At 43.9% G+C, this 26,055-nt stretch overlaps 2 protein-coding genes and 1 non-coding gene across 12 annotated transcripts in view; 2 read left to right on the top strand and 1 right to left on the bottom strand.

Moving 5' to 3' along the window:
• Positions 1–1,085: 1,085 nt before the first annotated feature.
• hmbox1b (homeobox containing 1 b) lies at positions 1,086–25,366 on the top strand. 5 transcript variants are annotated; one of them, XM_028040824.1, is made up of 10 exons: positions 1,086–1,306; positions 6,026–6,715; positions 15,007–15,092; positions 16,319–16,429; positions 17,601–17,754; positions 17,933–18,015; positions 19,105–19,200; positions 19,319–19,413; positions 19,690–19,773; positions 20,004–25,366. In XM_028040824.1, exons 2-10 carry the CDS (start codon positions 6,033–6,035, stop codon positions 20,145–20,147), a joined length of 1,536 nt encoding a protein of 511 aa, XP_027896625.1. In that variant the 5' UTR covers positions 1,086–1,306; positions 6,026–6,032; the 3' UTR covers positions 20,148–25,366. The 5 variants fall into 5 exon arrangements, with proteins under 5 accessions (XP_027896625.1, XP_027896626.1, XP_027896622.1 ...); XM_028040825.1 differs by having other exon boundaries at positions 6,023–6,715; positions 19,322–19,413; XM_028040821.1 differs by having other exon boundaries at positions 6,023–6,715.
• trnad-guc (transfer RNA aspartic acid (anticodon GUC)) lies at positions 4,801–4,872 on the top strand. The gene has a single exon. It is a non-coding gene; the product is annotated as a tRNA-Asp (tRNA).
• Positions 24,902–26,055, bottom strand: part of LOC114158903 (kinesin-like protein KIF13B) — a 36,585-nt gene continuing 35,431 nt past the window's right edge. For all 6 annotated transcript variants that reach the window (XM_028040816.1, XM_028040814.1, XM_028040815.1 and 3 more), the window contains one exon: positions 24,902–25,994. In XM_028040816.1, the coding sequence (XP_027896617.1) occupies positions 25,750–25,994 (245 nt within the window). In that variant the 3' untranslated portion in view covers positions 24,902–25,749. The remainder of the gene's footprint in view (positions 25,995–26,055) is intronic.

Below are 26,055 nucleotides of genomic sequence, written 5' to 3'. Positions count from 1 at the left end.
AGTATTATGAAAAATGTTTTTTTTATTTTTATTTTTACATAATGTTATAATATTATTTCCTCATAGCAAACACATCTGGAGAGTTGCTTTGATTCTTTCATGCATGTCTGAGAAATCCTCTAGCCTCCATAGCAACCATTCAACTGTGTAAAACACCTTGGTGGACCTAGCCCCGCCTTCGAGATGCAGCTCCACCTCAGAGCTTTCTTTTGTGTTCCTGCTTTCTCTGAAACCTTCTACTCCCTTTCTGGTTTATTTACAATGCAAACACCTTAGAAAACAACAAATTAGCATTCTGAAATATTATACAAGTAAGTTTTGCAGTCATCATCATTATCTGTCTTGTCCAGAATGTTATGAAAACATGGTCTCCACTTTATGTTGCTCTATCAGTTCTCATAAAACTATAGAGGAGGTTAAGGCCACACTTTTTCTTTTCAATTTCAAAATTAAATCTAGAATTAGAAAAATATTAGTCAGAGTTCTGAGATAAAAAAAAATAAAAAATCACCCTTAATCACAGTAATCCTCTTCCACATTTTTCCATATAAAATAGCAGAGGGAGTGACCAGAACATAATCAAATAATGAAACATTCTTTTGGATCAAATATAAAAACATATTTTATAGTTATTTATTTTAGCTCCTGGTGGCGGTTTAGTGCATAAAAGCAGTAATTTGTTTTCTGAATAAAATCACTAATACGCTTTCATAAGGCCTGTATCAAACTCTGACATTACAGGGGTGCTCAGTGGTTGTCTGCTTTCACCTCATCTCTAATTAGTTTGTGTTACTATGTCTTCTCTTTTGATAGCAAACTTTAATTTCATACCACTTCACTAAAATATTAAGTGTAATTTACCCTTTTTTTAAATGTACTGACAGGAAGACATTCCTACATTTTTTGTGGAGCATATGAAGCTTTCCTCCTGGCTGCCTGGCGCTGCTCGGTGCCCTGCTGCTGGGCTGTTTCTGATGTGACAGCTGTAGATCAGCTCCACCTCGCTCTCCTTCCCGGGATTTGTAGTCTTTCGCCTGGAGAACGCCGCCGCGCGTCGTAAAGGCCTTTGTGGGGGTAAAACTACAGTTCCCTCTGCGCTCCTCGAAGGTGTTAGTTGTCAATATGGCTGTTGTCAGACAGACAAAGCGGAGAGGCAAATAATTCGCCTCTGATTAGAAATCCTTGGAAAAGGGTCGTGCAGGGCACTGCCATCAAACTGCGTTATAATTCGGCAGCAGTAAAAGACACCGCTTGGCTTGTGCTTTACTTTTGAAGTTAAATGGTGAAGTGGACTATTTGAACCGAGGTAAGTCATGTACTTTACTGTCTCCAACACTGAAAGTGATGTTATTAATATGAAACGCTCGCTAGCCAGCGACGGCGGCTAACTAAAGGCAGCTAGGAGCGGCTTTGGCACGGCTAGCACATTATGCTAATTACTTGAAAGGCTCGCTGCGATCGAAATAACCCGGGTTGAGTTGGTTGGCTGGCGGCTTCTGTGGTGCCAGCGGACTGTTTGTCAGGACCAATTCAGAAACGGGACCGCATTAATGAAGTAAAGTCGGACGTGCAAAACGTGTCGCAATGTGTGTGATATGATGTTTGTGCTGCTTATTTTGGCTCAATTTGGTGCGAAAACCTTCCCTCGTCGTTGGCTTTTTGGGCAAAGGGCGTGAAAACTGGCATCAACGCCCGGGGCGGCGTGCCTGCAGCCCCGCCGTTCAGAGCGACACATTGGCGCTGTCACTGCGGGCCACATAGTCAGCAAAACAAAAACACATGGATGGAGCAGGCACCACGAACCGAGGAGGTCGGTTCGGACAGAACCGGAGGGAGGCGAGGAGCGTATAACTGAGCGTGTGTGTTTTGTGTCAGAAACCTGAACCTCTGATTTATTTTTCGCTGAAGTTGGCATTATTATCCACCACCAACAGGGGCGTATGTAGGAAGTTTAGGAAGGGGGGTAAGGAGTTCAAATGGTGCCCACTGGTTTTGGGTTGACGATCCAAAAGCCATAATTGGAACTTCTTTACTTTTTCTTTATGTTGCTGTTCAGTGTAGGTACAGATACTCAAAAGTGGAACATTATAAAAAAGAAAACCTTATGTGACCAGTTGTTATTTTAAAAATAATAATTATAATTAATAATAATAAATGCTACTTAACAATTTAAAGTGATCCGAATTCTTGGAAAAACACCAGAAGTTTTTTTTTTTTTGTCCTTCCACAAACAGCTGACGTTTACCAGTTTTTGGATTTTTAAGTTAAAATTAGGAAATGCGGCCATGTTTTCTTAACTGTGAGAGCACTGAATCAGAAGTTTACAAGTCGGAAAGCAGCTTAACATATCTAGAATAATAATGGATTTTATTTATAATATATCTAAGGGATGCCAAAACAAAATGAGCATTTACAATGGATAAAAACAATTAAATAAATAAATGAGAGCTTAAAAGAAATATCTCAAAGTGAACCAAAAATTTTGCTAAAAAGAAATGTCTAAGGAGCTTATATTATCATATAATAACATGAGGATATAATTATAATTTCAATATAATGTATATATTAATAGAAATATTATCTTTAGACATATTTTTATGCAGTGGAGATGTCCACTCATCATTGTCAGAAAAATGTGTAAAAATAAATGTCTGGGAAAACTAAATGAAAATTAAAAATAACTTTTTCAACTCTCCAATGCGTTTTTGAGTTTTAGGATTTTCCAAAAGAGCCATTTTTTTACCCATGTACTCAGTTTGTACCAATTTATTTAACGAGATTGCTTGGCATTATTATTGAATTCTGAAGATGGCCAATCATAAAAATGCATGAATCACTTCTATAATTTCATTATTGATCAGTTAATGAAGACTCAAATTGATGCCTGGTTCTATTGATTGATGTCTTGATCCGTGTTTCAGTGACCTGACTCATGATCAAACCAAATACTCTGAGGGATCTCCTGTTTGGAGACATGGGGCGTGCTGTGGTGGCGCAGGGGGTTAGCACGCCCCACATTTGGAGGCCTTAGACCCGCGGACGTCGCGGGTTCGACTCCCGGTCCCGACGACCTTTGCCGCGCATGTCCTCCTTCAAAAAATGGCGCCGGCTCAGCTGGCTGCCTGCAGACGCAGCTCCCATCGTGTGTGTGTTAATCTGTGTATAAAAAATTCTTGCTGTAACTGCGAAATAATTTCCCTGCTGGGATGAATAAAGTAATTCTGTTTTTTTTCTGTCTGTTTTTCTTTTTTATCAGGGTCATACATTTAAATCTCTTACAGTGGAACAGAAGTGGACGATTTATTTTAAAAGAAAAAAGATTGAACCTTGCATTCTTGACAGGGTCCAATCTGACTTTCCTTTCTTGTTTTTTTTTTTTTTTTTTCTTCTACAGGACATCTTTTTGACTAGCAAAACCAGTGAATGCTTAACTTGGGTAATGCTTAATCAGAGCGCACATTTATTCAAAATCCTCAGGTTTGTTTGTGGGACACCTTTGTGAATTTATTTAGCAGAACAGAATCCCTCAAACAACAAAGCGCTTGATTTCTCAGCTAAAGAAAAGGATGTTTTATGCCTTGATCTAAACCATTCCATATACCATATACCATTCCATATGTTTGTATGGAAGCTCTTGCTAACTAGTGTTTGCAATGCAAACCCACCAGAAAATCAATTTCTGTTCATATTCATTCAAGCATTAAAGGAACTTTCACTAATAGGTGATTTTCCATATAATACTCAACAGAGAATTATATGGGAAATCAGTTTAATGAGCTATATACTGTAAGGAGTCCTCCATTCATGATTTATCCCCGAGACGTTCACTGCTTATCATATATGCAGTGAACAACTTTGAGGCTAGTTTCACAGTTGGAAGAGGTGTTTATTTTTATCACATTTTTTTTGTTGTTTTTTCCATCCGGGAATTTTGAAACTTTTAAGTTGAAAGAGGAAGCACCTTGTGGTCCCGTCGACATATTATTCCACCTGAGCCGTGGAGCTCTGCAGCCCAACCGACTTGCATGCGCAGAAGAACGTTGACGTCACGCAGCGGCATATATGGGATCCGTTTTAGAGTTTATTCAGCAATCTGAGTTGACAGGATTGGCACAAGATCAAGAGACAAAACAAGAAAGCACAACCAATAGCAACGGGCCTTTTATGGAGCTTTGACTGCAACTATTGTAGGGAAATCTGATTGGTGGTGGGATTGTGATGTGATGTGATGCGCTTCACTGACGGACTTCATAAGTTCAGAGTTAGGCCTGTCACAATAGCAATAGATGTTGAAATGTGCCAGAAGTTAATGTTATAAACGATAATATTGCTGTTTTGAGACCATTTTCTAATCATGTGATGCTTATGGCGTAATAAAGCAAGAACATATTCTCAAAAATCAATAAATCTGACATTCTAATAAACATTTAACACTGGAATAGGAAGACAATTTAAATATCCAAACATAAACAAAACAGATTAAACAACTGAAATTATGAAGTTTATGTAAACAAAAATGACGAGTCGAGACCAAAGAACCAGAGTGAAGACTTTTGTCAACCAGTTTTTGGTAGAAAGAGAGAAAAGAGAAAAATGATTGAGCTTATATTTAATTTATTATGTGATTAATGTTGCTGCTCATTGTGACAGGCCTAGACACAGTTATTCTTTTCATCCGTTGTTTGCATCCCGATTTGCCGCGTCTGGTTTCTTCTGGTGCAGAATTAGGACGCGCATCTCACTAAAATGACGCCAAAGTCGTTTACGTGAGAATAAATGCAACATAACCGTTAAAGAGTCTCCTCGTTAGTACAGTGGTGAGTATCCCCGCCTGTCACGCGGGAGACCGGGGTTCGATTCCCCGACGGGGAGTGAAGTTTGTTTCAGGTCCCTCTTGAAAATGAGATCTAGATCTCAACGGGGTTTACCTGATTAAATAAAGGAATATTAAAGACTGTAAGCGCTGTATAAAATGGCAACAATCTGATTTTATTTATCTGGTCTTTTTTGCTGGGTGAAAGGTTTGGAGTTGGGCTGTTCAAATTGCTGTCAAAACGTTTGCTGTGGGTCGAATATTAGCCAAAAAAAAAAAAAAATCAGATTTAGGATTGATGCTCTTCTCTCTAGGCTTGTTGGTTTAGGTTGTCTTGGTGGGAACCTTTTTCTAAGGTATCAGAGTAAAGGGGGTGGAATTGAAACCCTTAAATCATATCCGGATTTAAGAAGTAAAGAATCAGGAACAATGGATTTCTTTTCCTTCCACTTTCTAAGTGTGCAGAACTTGGTTCTGGTTTGTAACATCCAATTCCAACAAAAAAACGGGTGTGAATACTTTCACTGCACCCTTCTTTTATTTGTGACCTCCAAGATGACTAACGACGTATTCCCGTCGCTTTCCCACTCTGAACAGTAACAGAACTGTAGCGAGGAGCCGGTCACCCCCATTTTTTATTTTTTAAGGCAGTCGTCATGTCAACGCAGGCTGGGCCGCAGCCGAAAACTGCAAAAAAAAAAAAACATTAAAAAAAATCTGCCGCAGTCTGTTTCCAGAGACATTGATTTGGAGTCCAGCAAATTGCTTATGAAAAGCATCCAGCGTGGGTGGCGGCGCAGCGCGGGGATTATGGAGCAGCTCTTAAAGAACGACAGTCTGAATGTTAAGATAGCATCAGCTGTCAAGGTGACTCTGGCAGGCTGCGCGTGTTGCCTGCCGCTTCCCAAAAATAGCTGATTTATTTTTTTTTGCCTCTGCCTTGCCCCTCCCTTTTCTCTTTCTTTCACACTTCTTTATCTTGCTCTCTTCTCTTCTTATCAACTCTTGCTGTTTTTTGTTTTTTTTCCTCCTTGTGTTTTTCCTTTTTACATATCATCCCTTAAACTCCTCCCATTATTTTTCTTTTTTTTCTCCCCCTGATGCGACTGTTTCTTGTCCTCCGACATCCTGTGTGATCCCACGTTGTCAGCCTGTGAGTTTCCTGAACTTCCCGCCTGTGCTTCCTGTTTGTCTCTTCCTGCCCAGCAGCAGCAGCAGGATGTCCGACTTCAGCGAGGAGCCGCGCTTCACCATCGAGCAGATAGACCTGCTGCAGAGGCTGCGTCGCACCGGCATGACGAAGCAGGAGATCCTGCACGCGCTCGACACTCTGGACCGGCTGGAACGGGAGCACGGCGACAAGTTCGGCCGCCGCACCTCTTCCTCCTCTTCCTCCTCGTCCACCTACCTCGTAGGCGGGGCCAACAGCTCCGCTGCCAAAACAACCGCCACATCCTTCAACAATAACGCCACTGCCTCGGCAACAACAACCACCACCACCTCTTCCTCTTCGGCGACGTGCAACGGCGGCGAAAGCGGCGACCACTCCTCCTCCTCCCTCGTCGTCGTGGCCGCCGCCGTCGCCTCGTCCACCACCTCCAAGATCTCCACGGCCACGCAAACGCAGTTCAACAACAGTGGCGGAGGGCTGTCCCCGTCACCCAGCAACAGCTACGACACGTCCCCGCCCCCCGGGCCGCCACCGCCCTCGGCTGTGCTGCCATCGCCCGTGGCGCTGGTGGTGCTGTCGCAGAACGGACGGGACAGCCTGGCCGCCACGCCCAACGGGAAGCTGTCCCCGCCTCGCTACCCGGTGAACAGCGCGGCGGCGTCAAGGGCGTTTGGCTTCGAAGCCGCAGAAGAAGACCTGGACGTAGACGACAAGGTGGAGGAGCTGATGAGGTGAGTGGTAGTGGCAGCTGGATGTGGGGTTGGTGGGATTTGGTCTCTGTTTACTTTCTCTCCCACACCTTGACAGAATAAGGCAGATGAACACATAAAGTGCTTCTGAGAGCAGCTTCAAAGGCCTTTTTGTTGTTTTTTTCATTATTTTTGCTTTTACTCTCGGTGCATTTTCATCATGAATAGCGTGGAATTGATGGCTCTTTTTTTCTAAGCTCCAAGGTTCATGATGAAAAACGAGAGAAGCACATTTTCTTTCAGGGTTGCTGAAGTGCAGCTGGTGTTGGAGCACCATTATTTCTTTTCAAAGCCAAGACAACGTGTTCAGTAAAACGTCGCTTCAGCATCACACCAGTTCTGTCTGGAGGTAGAGGCATAGAGACGCAACAATCAGAAGTTTAGCTCAGTTTTTTTTTTTTCTAGAATTATAGAAGCATTTATTTTTGTGCATCAGACGGCACAGTCTCTGAAAGAGAGGCCTTCTTATTAGGTATGTCCCAATATGATTATTATTATTATTTTTTTTTTTTTTACTTTGAGTATCAACCTATGCGATATCATTATGAATCATGCCTTTTTTCCTCTCATAAATGGAAGAAGTTGATTATATAACAAAACAGCAGAAATGTGAAATGACATTCTGTTGGTTCTCAGAGCTTAAATGAACATCTGCCAGACCTTCTTACTGCTCCTCTGAGTTAAAAGGGGCAGTATTATGTAAAGTAAACCTTTTTTGAGCTCCACATAATTAAAAAGATACATGCAGCGTTGCCTTGATTCTTTCATGAATGTTTGAGAAATCCTTTAATCTCCATGGCAACCACTCAGCTGTGCTAAACGCCCAGGTGGAGCGAGTTCTGCCTTGGAGGACTAAGCTCCTCCTCTTAGCTGCCGTTTCTGAGCTTCTGCCTCACAGAGCAGCACCAACTCAGCTCCTTCAGACTAGCCAGCAGCAATTAGCAAACACCTGGTGGAACAGCACATCTGCTGAGCTCATGTCGGCTAACTTCTCAGTGCAACGCTGGTAAAAACGTTGTTAAAGGGTTAATGGAGGAGCCATGTTGCGATGACTTCCAGAAAGCGGAGTTTCAGAAAGAGCAGGAGTTTTTAAAGAGACAGAGACCCAATTTCAAGGTGCTAAATCAGGAAGTAATATTTTTGTAAGTCATATTTTATAATAACTGAAGGTGACATGGTTATATTTTGATTATAAAATGTCGTTGTGCCTGGAAAACACATAGTACCGCCCCATTTAAGATGTAAAAAGTCACTTTAGTTTTTGTAATAACTTCCCATTCTAGAGGCCTTTTTTCTTCTTCTTCTTCTTCTTCTCCTCCCTTGCTTTAATTATATCCACTTGATGATGACAGACATACTACCACTTATAAAATTATTGGCCCTGTTAAAGCTCTCTTAAATTGAATTTGCAGCTACACAATCTCTCCACTAATTTTAAACCCAACCTTGTTATTTGAGAACAAAGTATATATTGCTTGCTGTTATTTAACTAAATTTGTTTGAACAGCCCAGAACACAAGAATATGCTTCGATATAAACCCTTCCAGTGTAAACTGTTAAAGATGACGACATGTTAAAAAGCATGTACACGTTTGCGGTGGATCCAGTGTAGTGAGTTGAACCTTTAGGCGTATGAAGAGGTGCTGCTCTTTAAGCCACGCCAGTCCGGCTGCATTATGGAATCCATCTTCTCTGGAGACGATTTCTGTCAGCGGAAATGGTTCCAGTAGCCGCAGCCGTTCGTGGGGGGGGTTTAATGTGCGAGCGTCATTAAAACGGATCACGCAGATCATCCGTAGTTCCTGCGAGGCCTATGTAGGTCACGTAGTTACATTTTGACAAATGAGAAAGCTCTGCTGGGTGCAAGTACAGCCTTGAAGCACGAGCGCTGATTAAATATTAGTGAAGCAAGTTGGGACGCATTTTGAAACGGTTTCAACTTCAGAGAGTAGATGATTTAAGACAAAAAAAACCCCAAAACAAATAAAACAAACGCAGCTGTTTGGTTTTGGATAAGGCAGGATTCTGCCCCGCACCTAGCTGGGAACAGAGAACGAAACTCCACTTATCATATGACATGGCGAGGAGTTAATTAGGCCCATTAGCCCTGAAAGGTTCAGTGTTCCTCATCTATCACGGTACACGTGTTAGTCATTTCCTGCTTCCTTCAGAGCGCTTCACACTACATCCTGATTATCACACGGCCGTACGATCGGGTCCTGGGCGCCGCTCCTCCCGTCCCGTCACTCATTCTGCTTTAGACTGCACATTATGTAGAGCAGGAGACGGCTCTGTTATACCTACTCAATAATACTCAAAGTAGACTTTTTGTTGCTGCTGCTGTTGTTGGAAAGAGATGTGTAAATTATACAAAACTTTAAGAGTTTTGCAGAAATCAAAGTGATAAATCTTGCACATTCTCTTGGTATCCATTAGGGAAAAAACTGGAACCAATGTAGTCATTTCTGACCAATAAAATCAAAATATAGTAACCTTTTCCTTTGAAGATGCTTGCTGTAATTAGACACATTTAATAAGTTAATTAAAAGCACATTTAGGTGAAGGCAAGTCAGCTTTTTTTGAGTAAAAGTTCCTGGATAGACATGGAATGCAAAGCGACAATAATTGGTATTGTATTAAATATCTTGTTCTACCTGTCGCAGTAAACAATAAATCAATTGATTGTGTGATAAATTAAAACTTAAATTTCAATTTTCATTATCCATTTTTCTTTTTCTCATTTCTATCAAAGCTGGTCTCCAGTCTGGTGAATTGGTCTATTAGCCCTATTTTAAAATGTTCTACATTTTTAGACTTTCGAATTGATTTGATCGTTTCTGTTGCTTTTGTTTGTTCTGGATTTTTAAAATGCCTTCTGGTTTCGGTGTTCATCAGAATTTATCCATCCATCCATCCATCCATCTTCTTCCGCTTATCCGAGGTCGGGTCGCGGGGGTAGCAGCTTCAGAAGGGAGGCCCAGACTTCCCTCTCCCCAGCCACTTCTTCCAGCTCCTCCGGGGGAATCCCGAGGCGTTCCCAGGCCAGCCGAGAGACATAGTCCCTCCAGCGTGTCCTGGGTCTTCCCCGGGGCCTCCTCCCGGTGGGACGTGCCCGGAACACCTCACCAGGGAGGCGTCCAGGAGGCATCCTGACCAGATGCCCAAGCCACCTCAACTGGTTCCTCTCGATGTGAAGGAGCAGCGGCTCTACTCTGAGTCCCTCCCGGATGACTGAGCTTCTCACCCTATCTCTAAGGGAGAGCCCAGCCACCCTACGGAGAAAACCCATTTCGGCCGCTTGTATCCGCGATCTCGTTCTTTCGGTCATGACCCAAAGCTCATGACCATAGATGAGGGTGGGAACGTAGATCGACCGGTAAATCGAGAGCTTCGCTTTTTGGCTCAGCTCTCTCTTCACCACGACGGACCGGTACAGCGCCCGCTTGACAGCAGACGCTGCGCCAATCCGCCTGTCGATCTCCCGCTCCCTTCTTCCCCCCTTCGTGAACAAGATCCCGAGATACTTAAACTCCTCCACTTGGGGCAGGACACCCCCCCTGACCCGGAGAAGGCACTCTACCCTTTTCCGGCTCAAGACCATGGCCTCGGATTTGGAGGCACTGATCCCCATCCCGGCCGCTTCACACTCGGCTGCGAACCGATCCAGCGAGAGCTGCAGATCACGATCTGATGAAGCCAAAAGGACCACATCGTCTGCGAAAAGCAGAGATGAGATCCTGAGGCCACCAAATCGGATCCCCTCAACACCTTGGCTGCGCCTAGAAATTCTGTCCATGAAAGTGATGAACAGAATCGGTGACAAAGGGCAGCCCTGGCGGAGTCCAACTCTCACCGGAAACGAGCCCGACTTACTGCCGGCAATGCGGACCAGACTCTGACACCGGTCATACGGGGACCTGACAGCCCGTATCAAAGGGCCCGGTACCCCATGCTCCCGGAGAACCCCCCACAGGGCTTCCCTCGGTCGAACGCCTTCTCCAAGTCCACAAAACACATGTAGACTGGTTGGGCGAACTCCCATGCACCCTCCAGGACCCTGCTGAGGGTGTAGAGCTGGTCCAGTGTTCCACGACCAGGACGAAAACCACACTGCTCTTCCTGAATCCGAGGTTCGACTATCCGACGGACCCTCCTCTCCAGGACCCCTGAATAGACCTTGCCAGGGAGGCTTAAGAGTGTGACCCCTCTATAATTGGAGCACACCCTCCGGTCCCCCTTTTTGAACAGGGGGACCACCACCCCAGTCTGCCAATCCAGGGGAACTGCCCCCGATGTCCATGCGATATTGCAGAGTCGCGTCAACCAACACAACCCTACAACATCCAGAGCCTTAAGGAACTCCGGGCGGATCTCATCCACCCCCGGGGCCTTGCCACCGAGGAGCTTTTTAACCACCTCGGCGACCTCGCCCCCAGAGATTGGAGAGCCCAACCCAGAGTCCCCAGGCTCCGCTTCCTCAGTGGAAGGCATGTTGGTGGGATTGAGGAGGTCTTCGAAGTACTCTGCCCACCGGCCCACAACGTCCCGAGTAGAGGTCAGCAGCACACCATCCCCACTATAAACAGTGTTGGTGCTGCACCGCTTCCCCCCCCTGAGACGCCGGATGGTGGACCAGAATTGCCTCGAAGCCGTGCGGAGGTCTTTCTCCATGGCCTCTCCAAACTCCTCCCACACCCGAGTTTTTGCCTCAGCAACCGCCCGAGCCGCATGCCGCTTCGCCCGCCGGTACCCATCAGCTGCTTCCGGAGTCCCACAGGCCAAAAAGGCTCGATAGGACTCCTTCTTCAGCCTGACGGCATCCCTCACCGAAGGTGTCCACCAACGGGTTCGAGGGTTGCCGCCGCGACAGGCACCGACAACCTTGCGGCCACAGCTCCGATCGGCCGCCTCGACAATGGAGGCACGGAACACGGTCCACTCAGACTCCATGTCCCCCACCTCCCCCGGGACGTGTTCGAAGTTTTGCCGGAGATGGGAGTTAAAGCTCCGTCTCACAGGGGATTCCGCCAGACGTTCCCAGCAGACCCTCACAACACGTTTGGGCCTGCCAGGTCTGACCGGCTTTCGCCCCCGCCACCGGAGCCAACTCACCACCAGGTAGTGGTCAGTGGACAGCTCCGCACCTCTCTTCACCCGAGTGTCCAAGACATACGGCCGCAGATCCGATGAAACGATGACAAAGTCGATCATCGAACTGCGGCCTAGGGTGTCCTGGTGCCAAGTGCACATATGGACACCCTTATGCTTGAACATGGTGTTCGTTATGGACAATCCATGGCGAGCACAGAAGTCCAGCAACAGAACACCGCTCGAGTTCAGGTCGGGTGGGCCGTTCCTCCCAACCACGCCCCTCCAGGTCTCACTGTTGTTGCCCACGTGAGCGTTGAAGTCCCCCAGCAGAACAAGGGAGTCCCCAGGAGGAGCACTCTCCAGTACCCCCTCTAAGGACTCCAAAAAGGGTGGGTAATCTGAACTGTCGTTCGGCCCGTAAGCACAAACGATAGTCAGAACCCGTCCCCCCACCCGTAGGCGGAGGGATCCTACCCTCTCGTTCACCGGGGTAAACCCCAACGTACAGGCGCCGAGATGGGGAGCAACAAGTATGCCCACTCCTGCCCGACGTCTCTCTCCCTGGGCAACTCCAGAGTGGAAGTATGTCCAGCCCCTCTCAAGGAGACTGGTTCCAGAACCAGAGCCATGCGTCGAGGTGAGACCGACTATTTCTAGCCGGAACCTCTCGACCTCACGCACTAGCTCCGGCTCCTTCCCCACCAGAGAGGTGACATTCCACGTCCCAAGAGCCAGTTTCTGCAACCGAGGATCGGACCGCCAGGGTCCCCTCCCTTGGCCGCCACCCATCACACAGTGCACCCGACCCCTTTGGCCCCTCCCACGGGTGGTGGGCCCATGGGAGGGGGGGCCCATGTTTCCTCTTCGGGCTGAGCCCGGCCGGGCTCCATGGGTAAAAGCCCGGCCACCAGACGCTCGCCATCGTGCCCCCCCTCCAGGCCTGGCTCCAGAGTGGGGCCCCGGTGACCCGCGTCCGGGCGAGGGAACACCAAGTCCAAGGTTTTCCTTCATCATTGGGGTCTTCAGAATTTAAAGAAGGTGAATTCATACCATCATGCCGTTAGCTTTACATCACTTAAATGACAAAACAATATTGTCGTTTTGTCACCAAGTAAAATTCATCATGAATGGCCTAATTTATGAAGATTTTACTTTGTTCATTTTGCCCTAATTAAATACAAAAAGTTTCCTTTTTTAAATTAAAACAAAACTAAAGAAGATGGACACTAATTTTTAAAAGATAAGTCTACATCAAACACCTTTGCTTTGACGCCGATTCAGTTTGATTTTTCTTAACTTGTCAACAAAACCTGGCTGCCCTTCTCATTCCTCTTTTAAACTGCATATTTCCTCCTCTGCAGGGGTCGGGCCTTTATGTTGGCACCCCCATCCTCATCCTCCTCCTCCTCCTCTGTCTTGTACAGCAGCTCTTGCTACATTGATTTGCTGGTGTCAATACAAGCAGCTTTTCTTTTTTTTCTTCTCCAGGCTCTAATTTTAGCCGCGCCACAAGAGCACAACGTGGAGGATGTATATATCGACGTCGAGAGTCGTGACGCGCTCTCGGGTCGAGGATTCTTGGGCGCACTGCGTTGCGACTGAGCTCGCCTGGAGCTGGGCGGGGGGGGCGGGGCCTTCCTGTGGGAGACATCAACTTTTCTACGTGTTGTTATGGATAAACGCAGCAAACGTTGAACACATTCCGTCCCCTGAGGCGAGTCGGGGGGCCACGGCGGTCCTACGCCAGCGAATCTGTAAATATATATATGTAGAAGAAAAAGTGGAGGAGAGGGGCTGACTGGATGCCAGAAGGCAGGGTGGGTACACTGTGTGACTGCACTCTCCTGCAAGTCTCTGCATGTTTTTATTTTATTATTTCTTTTTTTCCCCCTCCTCCCTATTAAGTCGGTGGAAATGTCGCCTTGAAGACATTTTGAAAACACGTTGATTGCGTCTCCATTTATAGAGCGGCTGCCTTTGTGTTCCTGTGGAACGCGGCGCTCATTATGCATAAAGGAACAAAACCGTGGCGAAGCTGTCAAAATGGAGGCCCGAATAAAACGGGAGGACTTAATTATTGGCTCGTGAATGACAGCTGTGACGTCTGGGGAAAAGTATTCATACCCTTGGAGGATTTTGAAACTATAATCATGTTTGAGTGGTTTTATGTAGTAGACCCAAGCTCAGACAGGATGGATCTGTGGACGTCTGTTCCTCATTTTCATTTGGATTCGGGTCTGGACTTTGATCTGAGCTGTTCTATTAGAGCTCTGACTGTAGATCCGACTGGAATGTGAACCTCCAACACTCTGAAAGCCTGAACTGGGTTTCACTGTAGAAATGGTGGGTAGACTAAAAAAAAATCGAACTCTGGTTTGCCGACAAACCTGGGTCTCTGTTTGGTTGAAGTGAACTTCGGTGCAGTTTGAATGCATATGTGAACGCCAAGAGGACTGGAGACAGCTCCATAAACAGGAAACGGACTACAGCGCAGGGCACTCTGGGTAAGAGCAACCAAAACAAATGCACTAGCCTATCGCTAGCAGGAGAAATGTGTCTGGCTCTCACACCAAAGAAAAAAGAAATCCTACAACTGCTGAAATCTGACGCCGTTACATTTTTGTTTACATTTCAGGAGTTTGAGCTCAGTGTCGTCTTCAGAGATTTTCATGTCGTTTCCTTCAGTGGTTCTTTGTGCAGCGCCACCACAGGCGAGGAGGGGAACAGGTTTTTCAAAGTGTTTGGTTCGTTTGACACAATGTATGAAAACATAAAAATGTTGCAATTTTGATCCTTGATCAAACCCAGCCTAATGGACTATCAGGTGTGAAAATAAAACTGCTCTAACAGATTCTTTCATTTCTGCAGCTCCTTCAGTGTTACCTTGGTTGCTTATCTAATTAATGCCCTGGTTGCCATGCCGATTGATTGCAGCAGATGTTGGTTTCTTACTCTCTCTGTTCAGACGATGGATTGAACCGAGCTCTGGGAGATGATCCAATCTCAGGATGTTGTTTTAGAACCAAACTCCGCTTTAAACTTTAAAAGTGCAAAAACGACATCTATAATTTAGCATAAGCTTCAGACACTTATTCCACCTCAGGCTCTTATTGCCGTTTTCCGTTCCTGCTGCTTGTATCCCGGTCTACGTTTTAATAGTGTTGCTGTGTTTCTGTTTGCAGACGGGACAGCAGTCTGGTCAAAGAAGAGATCAAAGCTTTCCTGGGGAACCGGAGGATTTCTCAGGCTGTCGTGGCTCAAGTGACCGGTTAGTAGCACATGAATCCACTCTGCTGCCAACTCAGCGACTTTTTTACTATATTTGGCAACATTTCCGACAAAAAGAAAATCTGCAACGGCCAAAATCGTAATCGCCAGGTCAGTCTTTGTAAAGCTTTGCTATCGGTGCACCACTGCATTAAATACAGGTATAATAATAAATGTTTTTATTTATTTATTTTATATAGAATAATTTTTGTTTAATTTCTTCAACAAAAGCCCCAGTAATAATTTTGATTAGTTAAAAAAAAAAAAAAAGCGAATATTTTCTACTTAATTTTGCACCCATATTTGTTAGTTTGATTTTTGTTCCTTTCATTTTAACACCTAAAATAGAAATAAAATGTTGGTTTTTTGGGGGGAAAAAAAAAAAAAAGTTGGCAAATTTTATTTGGTAGCTATTTACTAAAAGTATAAAGTTGTTTTCTGGCTCTAAGCAGCTTATTTGTTTCTGGACTGAGGACAAAATGGCTCTTTGGATTGTAAAGGTTGAATTAAACTGAAGAGGAGAAAACCTTGATAATATAACTAAATCCAAATAATCTTCCCTCATGGCTGTTATATTGTCCCAATAGTTCACAAAAGTATAAAACGTGACTTTCCATCCATCTTAGTCCTTTGCCTTTTTAATTTTTTTTTTCATTTTAACACCTAAAAATAGAAATAAAATGCTTCTAACAGTATCTCTGTATCTGAGGAGACCAGAGCACCATGTATGTAGAACGCATGCAGACCCCACATGGCGCCCTGGTTTGGTTAAGACCACCTAGTTGCCGTTTAACTGTTAGATTGTTGCATGTCAGGATTTGAGTTGCAGTGATGAACAAAGATGTTATCAACCAAAGGGGGAAAAAAAATGCATTCTTTGACTTTGCCTAAAGGAAAACGGTCCCATCCGTCACGCATAACTCTAAAGCCTTATCTAAAACTCCCATCTACGGCTCATATAGCGTTCATCTATAATTAAACCAAGAGCAGAATCAGACGTGGAAGCTAAATAAGAGGCATTGTTTGTAAATTACCGAAGACGTCGAGGTGAATTTCTGTGATTGCCAGCTGTGATTGGAGGAGGAGGTGAAATCAGAGCCAAGATGGGAGAAAAACACTTCACCCTCACTCATCTTCTCCTCTATGCCCCTTTGGTCTCTGCTTTCTAATTATCTGCGCGTTGTTCCGGCGCTGTGATTGGACACACGGCTGCCTTTTGCTTTCCAGGCATCAGCCAGAGCAGGATCTCCCATTGGCTGCTGCAGCACGGCTCCGACCTGAGCGAGCAGAAGAAGAGGGCTTTCTACCGCTGGTACATCCTGGAGAAAACCACACCAGGTAACACGGAGGGTTCAAAAGAACCCCGGGGCAGATTTTCAGATTTTTAGACGAGGAAATGTGACGTCACGGTGGAAGTGGAGCTCTTCTCAGTCTTTTCTTAGGAAGCATTAGCGTGGAAATGTTAGTCTCCTGAGCGGATGCAGTTTCTCATTACAGTGTGTAATAAGATGAGCTGGAGGAGTCAGCAATGCAGAGATGAACGCTGATCTCACCTCTACAAGATGAGACATCTTAAATGTTAGCACACACACCTGAACAGGTTTTTACAATTTTAGAAAACAACAGCCCATACATGTCGAGATCAAAATATTTACAATATGGTATCCCCTCATGTGCAGTTTAGGATAAACTATACAATATCATTTAGAAATATTTAATGGAACCAAAAATACCTGGGAGTGGCTGCATGTGCAGCATTTTTGGGAAATTGTTGTTGGCGATTTTTACATAAGAGCTCCATATTCAACACTTCAAAATGACCAGTTCTGGAGTCAGCTGTGCATGTTTACATAATCCAAGGAAGTATACGAAGTGGTGTGATGTGAAAACGGTGTTTCCATTGCGGTTTTGCGAAATACACAAAGTTCGATGCGGCTGAAAAAACACCTCATCGTAGCGCAAAAACGTTTTATCAGAAAACGTCGCTTTTTTCAAAATTGGTATTTCCATATTAATTTTCAGAATTTCAAATTGCAAAGTTTTATGTTCAATGGAAATGCAGCTACTTGCGTATTTTAATGCTATGCTAAGCTGGTGTTCTATCTGCATTGATGAAGTCTGACTCACTTCCAGATGCTGAATGCTTGAGGAAGCTCCAGTGGCAGAGAATATTAACTTCAATAATTCTATCATTCTATTATTGACTACTTGGAGGCGCTGGTTGTGTATTGACCCGTATAGATCTTCTTTTATTCCATAATAAGGAATAAAAGAAGACATTATGGGACTACTGATACAGCAACGCACTGTGTTTCTACTAGTGGCTCTGCAGTTCTTGTTCTTTCCCGTGGGAGAACATGTGCTCCCCATTTACCACTCTGGTTACCCAAACCACTGTATTTCAGTTTGCGTCTCCTGACCACGAACCCACCTGCACCCAGACGAGCGGCTTCGCTCTCTGTGCAGCGCGTCCCGTTGTAACCGATCGCCGGTTCTGCTGCTGCTCCAGGTGCCACTCTGAACATGCGGCCAGCGCCGCTGCCTCTGGAGGAGATGGAGTGGAGGCAAACCCCGCCGCCCCTCGCCACCGCCCCCGGAACCTTCCGGCTGCGTCGGGGAAGCCGCTTCACCTGGAGGAAGGAGTGCCTGGCTGTGATGGAGAGGTGAGGGTGGAGGAGACGGCTTCATAACGCCGCGGTTATTTCCTATAGGAGTAAAAGGCAGTCTGGAAAATGAAATGACTTCCAGTGTCTGCAATATCAAACATCAGCCCAACAATATTGTTGATATTGTCCTTTGTTGTTGTGAAATTAAATGAATCGGTGTGATTATTATTTCCAGCTACTTCAATGACAACCAGTACCCAGATGAAGCCAAAAGAGAGGAGATAGCCAACGCCTGCAATGCTGTTATTCAGAAACCAGGTAAGCGACACTAACAACTCCTCACTAAAGAGTAAATCAACTTTTATTTCACATAAGTCATATTCTGTTTTTGGCTGTGCTCCAGTTCAGCCTCGGTGGTGACGTTTGTCCTGTATGGTTTAGACGCAACTAAACTTGTCCTAACCTGCAAAGTTATGCTAGCACTTTACTATTTCCTTTCATTTTGAAAGGTTAGCAATTGACTGAAAACGGGGCGTGTCTTCACATCCTAAAGAAGTCCTCAATTCAATCAGAAGTGAAAATTATTTGCCCTTAAATATATTAATCACAAGTTTTAAGTTTTGTCATATCAGGACTATTTAATTTTGCGTATTCTGTTTAGTTTTCTGTTTTCTCACAGGACTTTACTCAAAGTTTGAGTCGTATACAAATGTCTTCACTGCATTCTGTAACTTGAGGTAGCAGCTAGCGGTAACTAGGTGCTAGCTAGCATACTAGCATTTTTTTTTTTTTTACCTCTATCATGTTTAAGAGCAAATTTATCACTGGTTGGCTGGATGGTTGGTTTGTCTTCGCCTTTGGTTCGCTCTTGTTGCCAACCAGTAAACTTTATTTGTATTTTTTTACATTTGTCACAATACAGTTCCTAAATTCTATTCATAATGGTCTTAAAAAGTGGCTAAAAGATTGCGAATCATAAACATCTAGAAACTATGTTCTATTTGAAGTGAAGTTCAACTTAAAATGCTTTACTTCCTTTTCTTGTCTCTAAGGGAAGAAACAAGAGGTACTCTGTTTCTTGGTACCCAAATTGATTCCTTAACATCCATTAATTGGAGATTTTTTTTTTTCTCAATGTTTCAGCTTTAACTGGCTTGAACACTGTGTGAACGTCTGTCTCTACCTGTAGTGCCAAGGAATGTAGCCGTCTCTGTGGGTCACACAGAGGTAAAGGGCGTAAAATGTACTGCAGCGTTTTGTTTTCAGACTTCAGTGCGTCAGAAATTGCGACAGAAAGAATCTCAAATGCCGACAGCGACGTTTCTGTGAATCTAAACATTCTGAAAACTATTTCCATTAATTAAGAGGCGTGTTAAAGCAAGACCACTTTGTGTGTTTACTTCATAGGGAAGAAGCTGTCTGATCTGGAGAGGGTGACCTCCCTGAAAGTCTACAACTGGTTCGCTAACCGGCGCAAGGAGATCAAGAGACGAGCTAATATTGGTAACGAGGGCGGCAATTGCTTAGCAGAGCACTTTGTGTTCTAACGAACATTTAATATTTAATATTTGATGAACTGACTGTTCGCCGTAAAACCGATAATCCATCCTCTTCCTCCAAGAAGCAACAATCCTGGAGAGTCATGGGATAGACGTTCAGAGTCCAGGTGGACACTCCAACAGCGATGACATCGATGGGAATGACTTTGCAGAGCAGGTAGAGTGGCATGCACACACACACACACACACACACACACACAGAACTAAGCAGCAGCCTGTGTGCTTGGCATAAAACCTGAACATAAAAAGACGAGCTGCGGCGTTTCAACTGCTGCTTACCTCACGAAACTCTGTAGTCAGCTTTCACTAAATATAGAAAAAGTACACTTGCTTCACTCTGATGCATTGCCCTCATTAACAAGCCTTCCTGTTGTTGGAACAAATGGAAGCAGAAGTAAGGCAGTGAGCCGTCTCTGTTTGTTCCCCCTCTCAGGCCTGCGACCTGCCCTACTTCGACAAGAGACCTCTCAGCCGACCGTTTGGCCTTTACCGCCTGGAGCCCACCTCACCTACACAGGTAACTGGGAGGAGAATGTAATGAGGGCTAGATTCACTGGTGTCCTCATGATGGGTGGGGGGCAAATCATTTAAGCTCTGAAATGTACATGAAACACACAAAGATGCATTATTATGTGACAAACTGTAGAAAGAAAGCTGATAAAGCTGATAAAGGATCGACTCAGGTCTTCAGCTGCAGCTTATGAAGAGTTGATCATCAGACATCCTGTTTTAATTTTCCCCCGTTAGGATGACGGTGCAGCTCACAGTGAGCATCAGGACCCCATCTCTCTGGCCGTGGAGATGGCCGCCGTCAACCACACCATCTTGGCGCTGTCCAGAACCGGAGGCGTGCCCAACGACATCAAGACCGAGTCCCTGGAGGATGAATGAAGCGCTCAGGAACCGGGACGGAGCGAGGGAACAAAGCCCAGTCGAGACAGGGGACGACAGGGAGAGTTTAAAAAGACAAAAAGAAAAGAAAAAAAAAAGACCACAATAATCCGACTTAGTAAAATCGTCTCCGCTCCTCCCAGAACTTCCATGTAAAACAGTGATTACCCCCAACTCTCCTCCCCCCTCCGCAACCTATTTTACTCACTATACTGACCCAGCTGGCGGACGTTGCTACTGTAGGCTTTGTGACAGAAGAAGCAGCAGCCAGTTGTGAACCTGCCGCCTAACGGTGGCTCCTCTCTGGGACCGGTTCTCCCAGGAACTCCTCTCCCTTCCCAAAACAGGATACCTCTTCTTCAGTTTTTCTCTCCTCTTCCTTCCCTCAGCAGCCTGGTCGACTGAGCCGAACCTCAGTCTCACCTCAACCTCAGAAAAAACAAACAAACGACGCACTGTGTATATATAACGGACTTCTAAAGGTTCTCAGTCACCCTCACCTCATGACATACTACCTACACCCTCAGATTCACCTCTTCGCAGTGCAGTGCATCAGAAGAGGAGCCGTCCGCTGATGAAGAGCTCTTCCTCCTCTTCCTCTCCGGCGGGGATCGTTTGACCCCGGCGCGGGTCCGGTCAGCCTCTACCGAAGTTCTGCTTTCCTTTCCCTCACAGTCGCGCTGCTACATTCGATTGACACCAAACCAACTTTGCAAAATGTCTGTTAAGAAGTAGCCTTACCTCCCCACAGGTGGTTGTTCACATCCCACCGTTCCAAAGCGCACAAACAAAATCTCCACAGTTCGAGTTTCTACCCAACAGCAGCTGCAGCAGGGTTTTTATTTATTTTTTTATTTCTAATCTCTTATGTTAAACTCCCCTCGGAGTAAAAGGACGAATCAACTTCCCCAAGATGTCCAGTAAGGGGACAGTTGCTTTTGTTTTCCATGCCATCCATGCCAAAGGAAGTGGCTCTGTGCTGAGTGAACCCAAAGTGACCTCTAACTCCTTTGGTGTCGATTCCTCCTCAGTGTTCAGTGAAGCCTCTCCAGCTGCAGTAGGCTGGACACTACAGCAGCCCTGTGTCTGGACTGGTAGGTATTGGCAGGCACTTGCATTATACCCCTAAGCTATTTACTACTTCTGTGACGCTGCCTCTTTATAATGATAATAATGTAAGCTATGTGCTTTTTTTATATATACAGAAAATATTGAATTAGACTGAATCCACACTGGAGATAAATATCAAAGAACTCTACACACTTCTGTTTATTTTATTTTTTCTATTTCACCTATAAATAACCTCAAAGGGAAGCGTTGAAGGGAACCAGTCACTTCAAGTGTCTTGGATTCTTGTCGTCCTCAATGAAAGTTCTCCAAAACCCTGGGTGTAGATGAGCCTAGCTTCCTCTCTACTGCATTATATTGTGGCAAGAAGTCAGGGAAAACTGCTAGCCTAGCATTGCCCAAAAATTGCTTTTAGTGTTGATAAATGGTTGGGTTGTCCAAAGGACAGGAAGTGGTGCAAAAGTTCCCATGATTGACGGTTTGAGTCTCTATGCTAGGGCTTAGCCTGCATCATTCACTGCACCACAGCTCCATCTTGGGGTTCAAATGGAGTTGGTTAAATTCCTATTTCCTGGTTCCCCAACCAGAGGGGCGACTGCAACTCTCCTCTGAAGTCAGATTTTCCCCTGGGAAAGTGGGAGCAACTCCAGCTACCCAAAGTTACCACTTATAAGGTTGACTGTGAATTGAAATATTGCTGCCACATGTGGTGCCCATGACTATAACCTGAACAAATGAAAAGCAGTGTTTGCTTATGGAAAGTAAAGCTTAAAAATTTCAGGTCTGACGTCAAAACCGACTCGGTTACGTCTGCAGTAACTGGAATACAGCGAAACTATGGATTGTATGTAAAGCTGAACCCAGTAATCTGGTAATAAGTTAAGCCAATGTAACCCTAAATAGTTCCCTTATTCTAGTGTTGGTTGCCAACTCTCTCCTTTTGTTTTTCCTACATTTACCCATTGGACATGCACTGGGTAAAAAAAAACCAACTCGCAGAGTAATGCTCACTGACAGCAAGTTGGAGTAAAAATTATACACAAATCAAGAGAAAAATATTACATTTGTGCAATAAAATGTCAGATAAGGCTCATTTATAGCGCTTAACTCTACATGGCAACAATATTTGACATGGGGTGTTTATATTTTTGTTCAGTATATGTATTTTTTTTTTTTTTTTTTTTTTTAGTTGGGTCAAGGAAAAGTGAACACGTTTTTAAATGGAGCACCCATTCAGAATCCTCCCATAGAATCAAACTGGTGTCAGTAGCTCCATTTGTAGGATTACATTAGACTTCAACACATCATTGGAACTATCCAGCTTCTCATCCAGGTTGGTCAGCCATGGCTCATTGAAAACTTGTAATTGCTCTGATAGCCTCAGGCATGTGGCGGCATCCACCGTTTCCCATGAGCTGCAACACTAAAGGAAACACAAGATAATGTCTTAATGGCGACATTTGATCCAGTATTGAAATAGTTGAAGCAGCAGATCTAAGCCTGTAATGGGCTCTAAACTAAAACCACTTGCTAACCACTGCTAAGCTAATATTCACCACTCTTGTTTTTGTAGTCATCTTGTTCTCAGACTTTAATACTGGAGACGAAGAGGATGGAATATTTTTCAGGAAAAAAGACGCTCACTATTCCTGATGGCAGTTTTAAGTAGTCTGCGTTTCTGATGCATCAAAACTTCTCAAACTACAACCATGTGGGACCGTATTGTATGATGGCATATTTTAATTAACTTGGAGAGATGAGCTAATTGCTTTTATTCAATACAGAGAAGCACATTCAGCTGCTTAAACTGTTTTCTAATGTTTAACATTTATGACTTTGATACAGAAACCTAAGTAAAAATATACAAACTCAACTAAAACTAAATTTAGTTCTTATTTAAAATTTCGTATTCAGAATATTCTAGCTTTTTGCTGTTTTGCTCTTTAGATTTACACAAGTCTAACAACCTAACATTAGCTGGGTAATTAGTTGGGCTATCTGCTGAGGTAGCTAGGCCAGTTGACAATTATAGGTGTTAAACTGTTAACTTAAGAGTGGCAACTATGGCACTCCTTTAGTGCCATCAACTATGGCAGATGGCACTGAATTCAGCAGAACACAGTTAGAGATCTTGAGAAAGGTGAGGCTATGCTATGGTAGGCTAGATCAAACATCAAAAGATTTAAAAACTCAGTGTTTTCTGTTAGTTTATATTGCTTTGGATATGTTTGTGATCTAAAAATCTTGTTTGTTTTTTGTATGGCTATTATACAGCTAATATTTTCTGTAGGAAAAAAATGTATGTATGAGCTCACTCAAGATTCAAGATGCAAAGTGAGGAGATATTTTTGGACAAAGTCAGGCTAGCTGTGCGTTTCCCCCTGCCTTTATGCCTCCATTCTACCTTCATGTTAAGTATACTCATGCTAATACTTTTTTACCTAAATAAATAAATAAGTGAATAAAATGTTTAGGCCACCGGGTACATGCAAGACTGTCCAATGGTTTTGGAGAACTGAGAAAAAAAAAAACACACCTCATGGCAGGAAAACATATCTTGTGATTCTTCATATCTAAAATGATTTGATGTTTGCGATGAACCAGGTTACATGTTACAACACTGAAAGTGTTTAACTTGAGTTTTTTTTTTCTTTTTCCATGCTCATAACTCCCCATGCTGGGTTCTGGTCTAGAAAAGCTAATCAACAGCTTCCGCTTGTAAGAAGCTTAAAAAACAAAACTGGTTTTTAAAGGAAGTGGTTAAAAAAAATAGAAAAAAGTATGTATTTATGCTAATTTTTTTTATGGTAATGTACAAAGACGAATGATATGCTTTGAAATGAAACATGCTTTATAGTTAAATTAATGCTTTTTTTTTTCATTTTACCAAACTTATTTTTCTATTATCGTTTTAGCATTTGGCTGTCCTCCATTGTCCGACTGAGCAACAGTTTCATGAAATGGCCAACAAAGATGCACCTTATGAAAAGTATTGATGAGTAAGCTTGAACTGTAACCTCCACCAGTGTACTACGATACGGTTATACACACGGTGGGGCTGGTGTAGCATTAACACGTCACACATCGTGTCCCATCTGTGATGGATGTCAGCGTGTCTACACACCAACCAGATCGGTTCAGGTTAATGAAGGGAGGAACACTGCAGAAGTGCGTTCAGAGATTTTTCTCTCAATAACTCGTATTCAGATGTCTGCCTTTAACTTTGACATGCCATGATCTGTCAAACTACTGGTTTGTGAGTGTGTGTGTGTGCGCGTGGGTGTGTGTGCGTGCGTGGTGGACGCTTACCAGAACGGAGCCGTCCACTTACGGTGTGGCTACGTGTCGGTTGATGTCTTCAAGTGAAATGCCACCCGGTTCATCCCACCATCACTTAGGAACAAGGACTGAATGCTGTTTTATCAATCTCAAGTATAGTTAAGTTCAAAATTACTGTAATGCCCATTTCAGAATTTAGTGCCTTTTTTGGACAGTAGACTGTTCTGTAATTAAGATGTAGTATATAAGCATTTTTTTGTACAGTTTCTTTGTCCATTTTTTAACTTGTGTTTATTTTAGTATGATATATATATATATATATATAAAATGTACAAGAGAATAAAGCTATATCAATGACGTTACCCATCTCGTCTTTCATCCAGTCCGAAGAAAAGAGAAACATCAAATAATCAATATCTTGTCTTTATTTTCAAATAAATAAGCATCCAAAGCAGTCAAATTGAATTGCCTAAATGCACATGTGTGTAAATATATATATATAAAAAACTTTATGAATCAGAAATTACTCTTAATTTTCCCTCTCCAAGTATTTTCTCACACACAAAAAAATTCTTAAAACAATCGACACACATGCTCGGCAGGAAGACAACCTATTTAGAGTGGATATTATTATTACTGTAGTAATCAGAGTGCAAGTTTGTGTAAAAGTAGAAACATTCATTCTAGAACCAGTTCGATCTCATTGATCAACACTTGTCAGAGTTCCAGCAGGAAACATTTTGGCTGGACATGATCAAGGCACTCGTGTTGAGCAGTAGTTTAGGCACAGTAGTCCACTCACATGCTCCAAATACACAAATATCATCCGCAAACAGCGTAATAATGTTAAAAGACAAGAAAAGGAAATATGTTTTTAAAAAATTGCATTCAAGTTGGAATTAGTGTCATCTAGTGAGCTCATTCCACAGTATTAAAAATTCAGAGAAGTTGTTATACAGTTCTCATCTTCAGTACTTGTTAACGCAGGAAACCTTTTTTATGTGAAGCTTCTAAACAGCTGAGCCATGATTCATGTAGGCTTTCGAAGGCTGCTGGACTTCTGCACAACACTGCAGAATGTGCTTCTGTGGTTTTCAATGTCTCTAAAATAAATACTTTTCTGTAAATCTCTACTTAAAACATTCAATATTGATGCATTTGTCAGTGAAGTGATACCAGCCGTTCACACAGCAACTCTCACAGTGAAGGCCCAGATTCTGAATCCTACATTAAACTTCCACAAGTACGCCACATTTCAAGTGTTCCACGATTTACGGTTCTCCCCTTTGCTGCGGCCGGCCGATCCCGTCTCACCTTTCGCCAGGGCGGTGAGAGCTGCCAAGTTTGGACTGGACCCGGACAGGTTGGCACTACGACGCTTTTGCTGCTGGCGCCGGCGTTTGGCACCCCCCCGGGTAATCCTGTCAGGCCTCACAAGCACTCCGTAGCCCGGGTTACAGTGGAAGTAGTGCTTCCCGCCTACAGAGCCGTCGTTCTTTCCTGCAGATGGACCAACAGAGATCCGTAAGGGGTGATGAGAAAAATCTGAACAGTAACGAGA

The sequence above is a fragment of the Xiphophorus couchianus genome, chromosome 15, assembly GCF_001444195.1.
Source record: "Xiphophorus couchianus chromosome 15, X_couchianus-1.0, whole genome shotgun sequence".
Classification (NCBI taxonomy): domain Eukaryota; kingdom Metazoa; phylum Chordata; class Actinopteri; order Cyprinodontiformes; family Poeciliidae; genus Xiphophorus; species Xiphophorus couchianus.
The sequence above is the reverse complement of the archived record's forward strand: the minus strand, read 5'-3'. Positions and strand labels throughout refer to the sequence as shown.

Bases quoted from the DNA above. Each gene is read 5' to 3' on its own strand.
- hmbox1b (XM_028040824.1), top strand. From the start codon at position 6,033: ATGTCCGACTTCAGCGAGGAGCCGCGCTTCACCATCGAGCAGATAGAC. The intron at 6,716-15,006 runs GTGAGTGGTAGT...TTCTGTTTGCAG, and splicing joins AAGGTGGAGGAGCTGATGAG to ACGGGACAGCAGTCTGGTCA. The intron at 18,016-19,104 runs GTAAGCGACACT...TTTACTTCATAG, and splicing joins TGCTGTTATTCAGAAACCAG to GGAAGAAGCTGTCTGATCTG.